We start from the raw sequence: 15998 nt of genomic DNA on the forward strand, positions 1-15998 counted from the left end.
TAGTTTTAAAAATATTATTAACATAAATGTTTTTATTAATCATGCGTACAATATAGTAATAATGATATTATTTGATCCGCAATTTTTTTTTTGGTTTGTTAATTTGTTATACATGCAAATTATTAAAATAATACTGACCTATCTAAGTTTTTTTTTGCGCAGATTATTTTTGGCGAACTTATGTAACGTGTGACACAAAAATTCGGTGCATGTTAATTTATTTTTAATCATTTTGTTTATTATTATTATAATTATTTCTCAATCGCAAATGTATGTTAGGAGTGTCAAAGTAAATGAAGTCATTATTTCTGATCTCATTTTTTTTTCTCTCGCTAAAAAATAGAAAAATCTGACGCCACTTGCCCGCCTTTCGGAAAAAAATTCAATCAATCTCAGAAAAAACAACATTTTGCAATTATTATTATTTTCATTTAATTATTGAGAGTAAATAAATAGACTAGAAGATATAGACGTTTAATTGCAAGACAATAAATTAATAAGCAAAAAGCTTTCATCATCGATTGTTTTGTTCGTTTAGAATAATGAAGCGATGAATTTTTTTTGTTGCATCGCTCGTATGTTGCTCGAGAACACAAGCCGCAATTTAGCTCGAAACAATGGCAATATCGCACACACATGAGTCTCCTCTCACTTTTGTCAGGTACAAGAAAATTTAATACAAACAGTGTGTGAGATTAGATAAACAACAAAACGAACAACGAACAACGACGACGACTCTCAAAACTCGCGAGCTTTTTATGCTCGTACCGCGTCGTACGAAAAATACACCGGTTAGCTTTTGTGTGCAAAATGAACAAAACAACAAAAATGTGCATTCGCTGTACGACGCTCGATGAATCCAAAAAGTAGAAGAGAGTGGGTGGCTGTGAATGATGAAGATGTGACGTATGGCTTGTGTACGACACGGTCAAAAAAAAAAAAAAAGAAAAAGACACACATTTTAAATTTGGTACGGCGCGATTTTCTGCACATACAAATTTTCAGGTAGTATAAATACAAATGGAAATTGTTTGTTGAGTTCAGTCCCTTTTTAGACTTTGTTTTAATCATTTATCGCTCCTTTACTTGTGCATTTGTTGGAGCTCGCAAATAAGCGAGGTAAAAAATTAAAAAAAAAATATAAAGTGAAAAAAAAATTAAAAAAATAAAATATTTAAAGACAGAAAAAATAAAAAAAATTAAAGTGTTGATTCAAATTTTTGGTGCAATTTAAAAAGTAAAATTATTTATTAATTATGAAAAAATAATTTTTTAATATTTTCAGTGTTAAATTTATTTTATTAAAATATTTATTTTAAAAAAAATATAAAGTGTAAAAAAAAATTAAATTTTTGAATTAAAAAAATTAAATTAAAAATTGTATTTTTTAAATAATTTTTTTTATGGATTCTGTTTAATTTATTTCAAATAAAATTGTCTCCAAAAATTTGATTCTCATTTTTTTTCGAAAAAAAGACTTGAAGAATACATGACAAAAATATTTATTTTAATTACAGAAATTGTTGAAATTTAAAAAAATTATTTAAAATAACTTATATCAGCATCAACAAGATGAGATCGTTGTCTTTATTCTTTGGTAAGTTTTATATTAAATTAATTTTAAAAATTTAATAAAAATACAAAAATGATTAATAAAAATTTAAAAAAATAATAAAAATAAAAAAAAATAATTATTTATTATTCAAGTTTTTTTTATATTTAAAAAAAATATAATTTTTTAATTAAAAACTTAAAATCATTTTTTATTCATTTATAGAAGTGCAAAAACTATAAAATGAACCAAAACTTTTAAAACAAAAAAAATTACAAAAAATTAAATTAAAATTTTGTCAAAAATTCAAAAAAATAAAAAAAAATTAATTATTAATAAATCAAAGTTTGAAACTTAAAATTTAAGTTTTTATTTTAAAATTAAAAAAAAATTGTTTATTAAAAATTTAAAATTATTTTTCTATTCGTTTTTAGAAGTGCAAAAACTATAAAAAGAAACAAAAAATTTAGCATAAAAAAAAAATTTTGCAAAAAAGTTAAATTAAAAATTAAAATTTTGTCAATATTTTTAAATAATAAATTTTATTTAAAAAATTTTAATTTTTTTTTAATATACTATAAACTTATAAAAAGTTAAAAATTAAAAAAAAAAATATTTTAGAATGTAAAATTCAACGTCCTTAAAAAATATAAAAATTTTTAAAGATGATTCTCATGAAGATTTTTTTATGTTAAAAAATTTTATTAAACAATTTAAATAATATTTTTCATATATGGAAACTCCGTTTTCCTTATAAAGAATAATTAAACTTTATTCTTTAATTTTTTTTTCAAAAATAATAAAAAAAAAAATATAACATGAAGACGATCTGATAGAAAAATATTCAGACAATCATTAGAAGGCTTATTATTACAAATTCCAACAAACAATAATTTTTTTTTTCAATTTTAAATCTACCAATTTTAGACATTCAGCTAGTTAAAAATGAATTAGAACTCATTACGAATTCTTTATAAATGCACAATCACATGTTTGAAACACGTAAAAAAAACTCATTAAATAAGATGTGGCGATTCTGATACAATACAATGTAATATAAATGATGCAAAAAACGTGAATATTCTACATATTTCATGTTCTTTTATACATCGCCATTCGAAAGACTAAACGAAACACGTATGCTGGCATCTTCTTTAATGTATAACATCACTTCGATGTGTTTATGTATATTTATTAAGTTGTGGTTGTCTCACTGTTTTATTGTTAAAACAATGCATTTAAGCATACGAGCAACATTTATTTATTATTATATTACATAAAAAATCGAACATCACGGTCGTCATTATTATATAACATGCTAAGCTAATCACAGTTGGCAGTAGCGGATTTATATATTTTTTCTGAATTAAAATCTATCTTTAAAAAAATTAAAAAATAAAAAACATAAAAAAATAAATAAAAAAAAAATAAAATTAATAAAAAGAAACATAAAAATATAATTTTAAAAAAAAAAATATTATAAAAAATTCATAAAAATAAATTTTATGTTTTAGCTTATAAAATTTTAATAAAACTAAAATAATTTATTTAAAAATCCTTTGAAAAATATTTTTTAAATTTTCCTATTTTTACGTGTTTTTTTTCTGTAAAAAATAAATAAAAAATTTAAACATTAGAAGTTTAAAAATAAATTAAATAATAAAAAATAGAAAAAAATAATCAAAAATAAATAATGAAATTTAAAATAATTAGGTAATTAAAAAATTTAAAAAAAATAATTATTTTACATTTTTTAATAAAATAATTAAATTAAAATAAAAAAAAAATTAAATAAATAAAAATTAAAAAAATCTAAAAAAAAGATAATCAAAAAATAAAAAAAATTGATTAAAAATGAAAAATATTTTTTTTACGATTTTTTTATTAAATACTCAACTTTATAAACTTTAAAAAAAATCCGCCACTGAAAATTTTTTGTAACATAAAGACCTTTGGTGCATCGCCACTTGAATACAAAAAATAATTCAATCAATGCATCCGAGATAATTTTACAATAAACCATTGAAACATAAAATAAATTATTAAATCGATTCTGAATGAAATAAAAAAAAGTAAACCATAAAAAAATACAAAACGCTATGAAACATGATTCATTCATCGGGATATTAATTATCACATGTTTAACACGTTTCTTCGATTCAATTTCAATTCAATTACCTTTGATTCGAATCAAATCTACATTTTTATTACATTCAACAATTTCATACCATTTTATATAGGAAGATGAAAAATAATCTAGTATTTTTTATGAGACAACATTATTTGACAAAGCACGTTTATTTGTGCAAAACAAGAGATATGAATTTATTAAAGCGCAGTCTAGTCAATCGATATGATTGCAGAAGCCCCAATAAAACAAAAAAAAAATTGTCTGACTACTTTTAAATACGAGATATACTTAAATATAACGTTACTTAACGAGAAGCACAATTTTTATTATTTCTTTTTATTTTTTTCCATTCTCTTCTCATTTCTAATCTATGCAGTCTATCGCGCGGCATTAACACGTAAATGAAGAAATAAATAATTTGTTTGGATATTTTTTTTATGATTTTTTTTTTGCTATTATGATATTTATGATTTCAAAACTCTTTTAATAAAGCACACGTTCGAACGAAAAACATTTGAAAAAAAGTGATGCAAAATGAGTATTAATGATGACGAGTGTGCCTCTGGAGCAAGTAGCGATTGTGTTACAGGTCATTTGCGTCAGATTGTCTGTCAAGATGACTTGAATGGTGCTGGGTGTCAGTTACGGTAATTAAAGTTCTTCTATAAAGATAATAATTAGTGTTAATTATGAGTTTTTGTTTAAAATTAATTAAAAATTTAATTGATAAAAGATGTGAAAAATTAAGATTTTCTTTAATTTCAATTTTAAAGAAATAAAAAATGCATGAAATTTTTATTTTGAATAAAAAAATAAAAATTTAATTATTTGTTTTATATTTATTATATTTATTTGATTTTTACAATTAAAAAAAACAAATTTAATTAATTAAAATTTTATTTAAATTCAATTAATTTAATTATTACCAAAATTATTTAAAATTTTCGAAAACTACGAAAATTTTCAAAAATAAATTTAAAAAATATTTTTAAAAAAATAAGAAAATCACATAGAAAATTCGTAAAAGTTCTTTGCTTATTAAAAAATTATTTAGATAACATTTAAATAAAAAAATCAATGAAATTACATAAAAATAATAATTTTCTTGATTAAAATATCTATAAATAAAGCAGAGTAGAAAGAAAGAAAATATCTATAAATTTATCAAATATTTTAAAATATTTAACTTTTAATTAATTGTTGGTTTTTTAATTTCTTATGAGAAATAAAAAAAATATTTAATTGAATTTAATTTAAATAAAAAATAATTAATTTAATATTTTTTGAATAAAAATAAAAAAAATTAAACAATTATTTTACATAAATTCAAACTTCATGGAACTATTAATGTAAAATTTACAAAAATATATTTATTCTAAATAATAAATAATAAAACTTTCAAGAAAAAAATTATTTTCTTATAATTAAAATATTAAAAAATTAAAATTATTAACATATATAAATAAAATAAAAAAAAATAAATATAAAAAAAAAATTTTTAAAATATTTAATTAAATATTATGTTCTTTATTATTTTTTACGACAATTAAAAAAATTATTAAATTTGAATAATAAATTAATAAGATTTTTAAAGATAATCAAATATTTAAAATAAATATAAATATTTATAAATAAATAAATATTACAAGAGATTGATATCTCTAACATATTTAAACATCAAACACGCGTCATTTCAACGGCGCTACATAATTAATTATTTTTTTATATTTATTTTTTTTTGCAAATTCGTGTCTCTCAAAAATCCCTTTCATTTCATATATCTTACTTTGATTAATTTTCGATACCTTTACCTACATTAGATTTTTTTATCAAAATATTTTTTTTTGATTCGTTACGGTTGTTTGGCACGGAAGACAGGTTAAAATATCGGTCAACACGTTGAACTTTTACTATGATATAATTATTATTATTTTTTTCATGCAAACCGTGACGTATATGTTTACTTTTTATAGGATGGTGGTCATTTTTAATTAAGTCTCAAATAAATAAATATTATTTAACAAATGCATTCAAATTTTAACAAACAGTTACAAACAAGCAAAAAATTGACAATTTGCGGTTCTCTCTGGGAGAAAATATTAAATAATAATTTTTTGATCGAATTAAAAAGGAACGAGTACCTAACTATTGAAGCATAAACAAAAAAAAATCGATTATGCAAATTTGGATCAAATTTTGGACGGGTGTTATTTTAATTGTTTTGTGGGTGTAATTATTTAATAATAAATTAAATAAAAAATTTTAAGTAGGTGATATATGATTTTACTTTTGGCGAAAATTGTTTTATAATTTTAAAATAAAAGCCGGATACATTTCTTTGTTAACCTTTTTTCTTTACAAAATGTCAATAATTGCATCACCTTTGTACCTCATTTATTGTAAAAAATAAAAAACAAAACATGTTAGTATTATATCAAACCCAAAAATTCCAATGTTTTGTCCGAAAATGTACAAAATACCGTCATATTGTTATACAACATAACTTTCTGTCGGCATCACACGTGATACGTGATAACTATCTGAAGCTTCTTCTGCTTTTGATGACTGCTCATTTTTTTAAACATTTATTATTACAATAGTTTAACAGTGTTTAGTATTTTTTTATAATACGGGTAATATCATCAAAAGTGTATGAAGTAACATTATTATTTTTTTTATATTTTTTTTCTTCTTCTTTTGTCTACCACACCTTTATCATATATAAAACTATCACTTGTTGTTACAAATGATTTGAAATATTTTTTTTGTAGTTTTTGAAGCCGGTTAATTTTTTTTTTTGCAACACAGAACTATTTTGAGTTGAAAATTTGATTCAAAATTGATTATCGAAAAAAAAAATTATTTAGTTAATATAGAACGAAAAAAAAATATTTTATGTCATAAAAAAATTGATATCTTTTTTTAAAATTCAAGAAAAATAGTTAAAAAAATAGCATAATATTAAATAATAATGATAAAATAAAATTAAAAACTTGAAAATTAAAAACAAAATGATTTCAATATTTTTTTTTATTTTTTTTTAAAATAATTTTTTTTATTCAAAAATATTTTTTACAGCGAATTATTTTTTTCTTATGTTTTAATTTTAAATTTATATTTTTTAAACTAAAAATAATTATTTAAAAATTTTAATTAATTAAATTTTATTATTTTTAATTATTAATATTATTAAATTTAATTAAAATTTTTAAAATAATTAAAAAAAATAAATATTTTTGAAACATTTATTTTTTTGCAAAAAATAAATATAAAAAAAATAAAAGTGTTAAAGATGTCACAATAAAACAAATAAAAATATAGGTTAATGTCACATAATTAATATAAAACACAAAAAAAATAATTAATCTGTATAAATTAAGTCAATTTCCTAAAACAAACAGCGCTAAATTAAAACATAATAAAACTCCCACGTACATTCCATTATAGACAACTGACAGTGCAATTTTTCACATTTACACGCTAATTTAATCATATGTCACCACATCGCATCAACTTCATTATAAATTTCGCGCATACGATGAATATGAATGGAAATTCTCATCATGCAGCTACACGAGACATTCAAACGCCGCAAATGAATGAGTAACATTGTAATTTGGTAACATGTTGGGTATTAACGCGCGCGCAGTGAAATGATAGTAATTTGCATAAAGCGTCCATTAAGAAGCTTTATTCATCATTTGTTGTGTTTTTTTCTGTGTTGTCAGACGTCTCGATCATTTATTTTTGTGTAACTCACACCATTTAGTGTGTGTATCAAGTTACGCTTGCCTACTTTTTTTCTTCTTTGTTAATTTGTTAAACGATCGGACATCCGACATGTTATCGATCGCGACAAGATTTATGGGCCTTTGATCGAATAGAGTCACCAATGTTGGACAAAAAATTGAAAAAAAAATTATGTAACGAAACATGATCGAAAAAGTGGAATTTTTCAGCGACGAACTTCTTTATTAATAATTTTTTTTTATTAATAATCTCGTGCTTCGTTGACATAAAGCTTTAAAAATTTATTGTTATATGAGAGAAGATGTTGCGAATCGAACTGATGACAAACTGATGATACACGACTTTTTTGCATGCTTTATTAACCTACAACATTTATATTTGCATAAAATGCGATAAACAATAAAAATTATGCATGGAGAGTGTGATTTTATTATTATAAAATTATTATCATTATCATTTACGATCGTATGGTAGACGGCTATTGTTTGGGAAAAAAAATTTATAAAAAATTAACTTTCGACTTTTTGGTTATTTAACTTTTGACCGAAATGAACTTCTTCGGGCGTGAATTTTGTTTAAGGGATTAACTTTTTTTTAAAGGCGTTGATTAAATTTTTATATATTAGATTAAATATTATAAAAATTGTTTTGTCATTTAATTAATGGAAAACATAATTTTATTTATAAAAATATTTTTAATATATATGCTTTTGTATTTAATAAATAAATAAAAATAAATTTTATTTATTATTTATTTAAAATAAAAATAATAATTTGATTAAATAATAGAAAAAATATTAAATTTATAAAATATGAACATATTTTTGTTTTTATATCAATTTTTAATTATTTAAAATATTACATTTGCAACAGCATTTTTTGCAAAAAATGTTTTACTTTATTATTAAATATTATTATATTAAGTTTAAAAATAAAATTATATATTAAGTTCATAATTTTTGAAGAATAGTATATGAATTTAATAAAGATATTTATTGTTTAATATTATTTAAGTATATTCAAAAATATTAAAAAAAATAATTCTATATTTTTAATATTTTTTTTTTATAAAAATGTTTTTCATATTTATTAATATTTTTAATGTTTTTTTTTTAAAAAAAATTTTTTTAAATTTTATATTAATTAATTATTAATTTATATTTTTAAATTTTATTTTAATTATATTTTATATAAAAAAAATTTAAAATTTTCTTTTAAACAATTAAAACTGTTTAATAAACAAATTTAAACTATTTCAATAAATCATTAATAATTTAAATTAATATTTAAACTTAATATTATTAAAATTATATTATTAAATATTATTATTTAAATTAATATTAATAATTTATAAAAATTTAAAAAAAAGGAATAAACAATATTAAATGATTAAAATATATAAGAATTAAATTTAAAAAATTTTTAAATTTTATTCAATAATTTTTTTAAAAATATTTTATTATCAAACAAGAAATCATTTAAATCAATTTATTTTATTTTTTTTTTTCAATAAAAAATCTATCAATAAAAAATCAATGATGTTGTCACTTCACTTCATTATAATAATAATACAACATCTACAAAACTCAACTTGCCCAAACACATTATTATCGCATCACTCCGTCGTTCCACATAAAACATGCGCATGTATGATTTAATAACTACCGTAATCTGTTATAAAATATATGTATTCATTCATTTTCAAGAAACAAGAAGAAGATGAATTCATGACCAATGTTGTTGATGTTTTTTTTTTATTTAAAGTGACTCGTTTGTATGCATGTTTTTTTTTATTTTGCACCGAATGTAATTTATTTATATTTTATCGTGTAGTATTATGTTATTATTACAAGTAGTAATTGTTTTTTTTTCGTTACCGATGATTTATTTTTTGTAATTTATCTTACATAAGTCAATCGTGGGTCGAAAAAGGTCAATTTGTCAACAAAAGATTTAAATACATTTTTTACTTTTGAATTTTTAAATAGAAGACGAACCTTTCTTTTGAATTTTTAAATAAAAAAATAAAAAAAAATATTTAAATAAATAAATGACCCAGTCTAACAAGTAACTCGTCAAGTTTAAGTACATAAATCACATACGTGTTCTAAGTATTGAACGAGAAGACGTTACTTTGGCCTTTACTTTATGAAAGGGAAATATTAATAAAGAGTCTACCTTGGAAACAATATAACATGAGATTATTTGAAAAATATAAAATAATAAAAATAAATTAAGAAAAAAATCTTTGTAACTAATTATCAACTAAAAAAATTATTCTTGCACTTGATTTCGGTGTGCGAAAGATAAAAATAAAAAATTCACATGAGATGAACTTTTGTTGGATGTGAAAATCGGTGTCTCCGATCTTGTTGCGAATGACAATGTCAGCGATTCTCATACTTGATTATTTTTTTTAAATTTTTTTCATTAAGACCCAAACAATCAAGTTCGCACTGTGTGTTAATTTTCTTGTAAAACACGACTTTAATGATGTTTTGTGTGCATTATTTGACACATTGCGCGGTCTTTTGTTCATTTTAATTTAATTTTTTTCAGCAAAACCTTAATTACGATGTTAATTATTTTTTTTATTCTTCTCAAATTGCAGCTTTATTAACGATTAGTCGGAGTACGTGGGCACAAAGCGGTTATGCGTACGACAGACCCGAAGTTGGATTAGCACCAGGTGGCGGCGGCGGCGGAACAACTCCCGGAGGTTTCCAACAACCCATTGGATCGACAGGAGGATATCCATCGGGCAGACCCGGCGGCGCAGGAACAGGCACGACAGCAGGATATCCAGCTGCGGGAAGACCAGCAGGACCCGGATTACAAGACCCAGGATTTCCGACGGGAGGTTCGCCAGGATTTGGAGGATCGGCGCCAGGCGTTGGAGGATCTCCGGGCTTTGGAGGTTCAGCTCCGGGAGCTGGCGGAGCGCCTGGCTTTGGCGGTAGACCGGGACAAGGAGCGACAGGACCTGCGTTCGGAGGAAGACCTGGAACGGGACCAACAGGTGAGAATTTTTTTTGTTGAAAAATCTAAAAAAAAAAAATTTTAAATAAAAAAATTTCAAAGAAAAAATTTTAAAATAAAAAAAAAATTAAAATTAAATTTTTTAAAATAAAATATTTAATTTTTTAAATTTAAATAAAATTATTTTAAATAAGTATTTTTTTAACAAAATTATAAAAAAAATAATTTTGAAAAAAATTATGAGGTGAAAAAAAATTTTTTTAATTTTTTTTCTTGATTTTCATGCAAAAATATTAAATTTATTTTTAAATTAATTATTTATTATTTATTTATTAAAAGTTTAAATTCAAATTAAAAATTTTTAATTTTTTTTCTTGAATTTTTAATTTTCAATTAACAAAAAAATTATTAAAAAAATAAAAAAAAAAATATAACAATATTAAAAATTAAAAAATATAAAAAATAAAAATTTTTTTAAAATAAAAATTAACAGTTCTTGTTTTTTTTATTATTTTTGCATTTATGAATTTTAAGATAATTTTTAGAATAAAAAAGTTTTTTGATAAAATAATTTTGTTCAATTTTATTAAAAAAAAAAAAATTACGGAATTTTATTTTTTTTAAATAAATTAATTTTTTTTTAAAATTTGATTTAAATTTTTGTCTTTGAAATTATTAAAGAAAACCTTTTAGAAAAGTTTAATTAACAAAAAATATTTATTTTAGGACCGACAGGCCCAACATTCGGAGGTCGACCAGGACAAGGAGGCACAGGCCCATCAGGACCTTCATTCGGAGGAAGACCCGGAACAGGCCCAACAGGTAAATTTCTTTCAACTTTTCACTCCAAACTGTTTTTAATAATAATTTTTTTTTACTAAAAAGGACCAACTGGCGGCGTTGGTGGCATCGGAGGAGTTGGAGGTGTTGGCGGAACAGGACCTGCTGGTAAATTATAATTAAAAAAAAAATTAAAATAAAAAAAATAATTTTTTAAAATAAATTCAGGCCCCGCTGGTCAACCTGATGACGGCAGTTATGATGGCGATTATTCCGCTATTCCCGGCGAACCTGGACAAGATTACCCAATTTACTCGGAAATCCCAAAAACTTCTTTCGACTGCAACCAACAACAATTCCCCGGATATTATGCCGATGTTGAAGCCCAATGTCAAGTTTTCCATATTTGCGCGTTGAACAGAACTTTTGACTTTTTGTGCCCCAATGGAACAATTTTCAGTCAAGAACATTTGGTTTGCGTTTGGTGGAATCAATTCGATTGTAACTCTGCTCCTGGATTGTTCGGAAACAACGCTGATATTTATGATTATTCACAAACTGGCGCTCCTCCAACGCAACAACAACCAGGCGGTTTTGGACAAGGAGCTCCTGGACAAGGACCAACTGGTAAGAAAAATAAAAATTTTATTAAAAAATTAAAATATTTTTGAAATAATTTTATTTTTGATCTTTTATTAAAAAATTCTTAAAATTTATTTTTAATTTATTTATTTTATTTATAAATTTTAAATAATTTTATAAAAAAAATTAAATAATTTTAAAAGAAAAGAAATACATTTTTTTGAAAGAGTAAAATTTTTCTTCAGAAAAATTAATTAAAAAAATTGAAAAAAAAATATGAAAATTTCATAAAAAATTAAAAAAAAAAATAAAATAAAAAAAAACCTAAAACTTTATGAAAAAAAAATTTTATTGAGTTAAAAAAAATTCAATACCTACATTTTTTATGAAAAAAAAAAATTTAATTTAAAAAATTAAATTTTTATAAAAAAAATAAATTTTTATAAAAACTTTTTATTAAAAAAATTTAAACATTCTATTAAAAAATTAAAATTTTAGGACCTTCATTCGGCGGAAGACCCGGACAAGGACCTACCGGACCAACAGGACCTACATTCGGAGGACGTCCCGGAACAGGACCAACAGGTAAGTTAACAAAATTTTCATAATTTCCTCAAATTTCTACAGATATGAGCGACATTTTGTAGGACCAACAGCTGGAGGCTTTGGAGGTCAAGGACCAACTGGTAAAAATTTCAAATTTTAAACTCAAAAAATTATTTTTTCAACAAAAAATAAATTTACAGGACCCGCTCCTGGAGGTTTCGGCGGCGCTGGACAAGGCCCAACAGGTTAGTTTAATTCAATTTTGAACACTTTTCTTCCGAAAAAACACTTTAGTAGAGACTTTTTGCACAAAATAACACACAAAAAATCTTTCAGTAGACTCAAAACACAGTAGCTCTCCTTCACTAAACACTCTCGATCAATATGATGAGACCACAGGTTCGTACCTCAAACACACACAAAACACTAACACACACTTTACTCTCATAAAAAATTTGCACGTAGATTCTACAGGTAACGGGTTTGCACCGGAAAACGAATCTAACGATGACGACGCACAAAACGAAACGCCCGAAGACACAGACTCGCAAATTTATTCCTATGACGAAAATGAACAAAACACAAATTACGAGAATAATGACCAAAATACAGATTCTGAAGATTCCTTTAACTTAGACGCGCAAGAGGAAAACGCGACTGACGAACCTTACAACATTAATTCGCTTCAAAGTGATTCCGAGCCAGAAAATGTTGACTATAATAATTACGAAAATACTGACGATTCTTCCTCAGGTATGTTTGTTTCTGGTAGTTACTAACCTCAGCACTTTTTTCCTTTCTATTTTATACATTTTATTTAAAAAATTATTTAAAACTTATGGACTTGTTAACTTCGTTCTACCCATCGACATTTTTTGTTTGTTTTCAAAACAAAAATTATGGCTCTCAAAATTATGCAATTAATTTCATACACATGGAAAAATGGAGTTTCGAGATCTTGTAGTATGCAATGAAGCTCACATGTCATATTTGGGAAATTTTGTTAATTTTCCACAAATTTTTCAATTTTTTTTGCTCCAAAACCTTCTTGAACATATTTCTGATACATTACAAAAAATTCCGAAGAGATTTGTGAATTAGAGCTTGAGTTATAGCATGTCAAAATTTGTATGGTTGTAAATTCGTGAAATCCATACAAACTTTGACATACAATAACTCAAGTTTTGATTCAAGAAACTCTTTGCGGGTTTTTGTAATGATTAAATTTAAACTAAAAGAAGGTTTTTGTGCAGAAAAATTTTAGAAAATAAGGGAATTTTTTTGGAAAATATGACAAGTAAAGTTGATTGCATACCACAAGAAGCATATTAATTTTTTTTAATTGATATATTAGTTTAAATTTTTTTTAAAGTTGAAAATAGAATTTTTTTTTAATTTCTCATAATTTAAAAAAAAATTAAAACATTTTTCAATTTATTTTTGAGAAATTAAAATTTATTAAAATAAAATGTATTTAAAAATTAAACCATTTAGTATAAATTTTCGATTTTTTTTAGATATTTTTTATCAAAATAAAAATTTTTTTCCTTAAAATATTTTTTATTTTTAATTTTTTTTTTGAAATTCAAAATTTCAAAAAATATTTGACTTTTGATGACAACTTAAAAAAAAATTAAACCAATTTTTAAATTTAAATTTATTTTTTTAAAATTAATAATTTTTTTAAAATTTTTTTTTAAATTTATTTAATTTTTTTTGACGAAAAAATTAATGGAAAAAAAAAAAATTAAAATAAAGGGATAAAAAGTTTTAAATAAATATAAAATGAAATTAATAGCATTTATTCGTAAAAAGTTTTTTTTTTAAGACACGACGAAGTCTTCAAGTCATTTTAATTTCAAACAAAATAACAAAAATCATCAAATTTTCACAGGACCAACAGGCACTGGCTTCGGAATTCCCGGACAAGGACCCTCCGCTGGATACCCATCGCCATCGAGACCCACACCGCCATCCGGAAGCTATCCGCCGCCCGCATTTGGCTCAACTCCCGCAGGACCTGGCGGCGCTCCCGGTTTCGGAGGACAAACTCCCAGCGGATTCACACCTGCTCCAATTGGCGGCGGAGGTGCTGCCGGATATCCCGCTCCTGGTGCTCGCCCATCTCCTGGCTTCGGTCCTGGCGGGCAAAGTGACACACAAACACCGACACGAGAATATTTGCCGCCACGACGATCGTAAGAAGCGACGAAAATTTGTAGGCCGTCTGTACATATAGCGATTTATATGCGATGAAAAACGACAGAAACCACAGAGATTCCCTCCTTTCCAATTAATTTTGTAAATTTATGTTTAAGACAACAGAATAGCATGTTGATGCTGACCCTGCCCCCTTCTTTATGTATCTTTACAATGATAAGCATCTTATTAAGTTTTAACGATTTTATTTATTCTTTTTATTAAAAATTGTTTTTTTTTTAATTTTTTCGTGCTAAGGATGTTCCTACCAACTTTACTCATAAAAATATTTTATTTCTATTTTTGTTGCCCCAAGCAACAAGTTAGTTTGTAATGATCAGTATTATCATAAAAAATATGTTACCACATATAAAGTTACCAATTCTCTTGCCCATCATGACAAAAAATCATTCACTGCCTCCATTCTAGATCTTTCTTCTATAATATTATTATTTTTTAGAATATACGTAAAAGAAAAAAAAATGCTTTTAGTTTTTAAGAATTTTCAAACTTTTATTACTTTTGGATAAGTTTAAAAGAAAAAAAATGAAATGTTGCTTTTTATAAATAAATATATTGTATAACTAAATCTTCGAATGTCGCCATTGTGATTAAAATATACGATTCAAAAGAATGTTGAAATTTTTATAAATTTTATTGTTAAACGTTATGAAAAGGAATTGAAATAAATAAAAAATAGTGACATACATTTTATATTATTATAATAAAAAAATTGTGTTTTATTTTGAATATTTTACATTTTAATTTTTTTTTTCAAATTTTAATTTTTTATGTTATATTTTTTTATTTTTTAAAAATAAAATTTTAAAATTTTTTAAATTTAATTTTTTTTAAAAACTATTATTTTTTAATTTTTTTTTGTCAAATGGATAAAAATTTGTCAAGGGCTCTAATTTATCATGTTATAATCATTTTTTTGCCAAAAAATTGAAACTTATTTTTTAATTTTTTAAAAAAATCAAGCCTGTGTCAAAAACTAATCAAAGCCATTTTTGTCAAATCTTGCTCCAAATGGATAAAAATTTGTCAGAGGGCTCTAATTTATCATTTTTAATCATTTTATAACTCAAAACTGCCAAAAAATTGAAACTGAAAAAAAAATTTCTTTGACATAGTTTTGTTTTGAAAACTAAATCAAGAGCAAAACTAAATCAAAAACTGTGTCAAAAACTGTGTCAAAGCCATTTTTGTCAAATCTTGCTCCAAATGGATAAAAATTTGTCAGAGGGCTCTAATTTATCATTTTTAATCATTTTATAACTCAAAACTGCCAAAAAATTGAAACTGAAAAAAAAATTTTCCTTTGACATAGTTTTGTTTTAAAAACTAAATCAAGAGCAAAAAAAAACTGTGTCAAAAACTATGTCAAAGCCATTTTTGTCAAATCTGGCTCCAAATGGATAAAAATTTGTCAGAGAGCTCTAATTTATCATTTTTAATCATTTTATAACTCAAAAC

The 15998-nt window shown here is 23.4% G+C and overlaps 1 protein-coding gene across 1 annotated transcript in view; it reads left to right on the top strand.

Annotated features, from left to right (window-relative positions):
• Nucleotides 1-14950, top strand: part of LOC134837622 (collagen alpha-2(I) chain) — a 32612-nt gene extending 17662 nt beyond the window's left edge. The window contains exons 2-9 of the mRNA XM_063853005.1: nt 10045-10452; nt 11139-11234; nt 11298-11360; nt 11421-11819; nt 12273-12359; nt 12422-12460; nt 12521-12565; nt 14215-14950. Coding sequence (XP_063709075.1) covers nt 10045-10452; nt 11139-11234; nt 11298-11360; nt 11421-11819; nt 12273-12359; nt 12422-12460; nt 12521-12565; nt 14215-14522 — 1445 coding nt within the window. The 3' untranslated portion in view covers nt 14523-14950. The remainder of the gene's footprint in view (nt 1-10044; nt 10453-11138; nt 11235-11297; nt 11361-11420; nt 11820-12272; nt 12360-12421; nt 12461-12520; nt 12566-14214) is intronic.
• Nucleotides 14951-15998: the final 1048 nt, after the last annotated feature.

The sequence above is a fragment of the Culicoides brevitarsis genome, chromosome 1, assembly GCF_036172545.1.
Source record: "Culicoides brevitarsis isolate CSIRO-B50_1 chromosome 1, AGI_CSIRO_Cbre_v1, whole genome shotgun sequence".
NCBI lineage: Eukaryota > Metazoa > Arthropoda > Insecta > Diptera > Ceratopogonidae > Culicoides > Culicoides brevitarsis.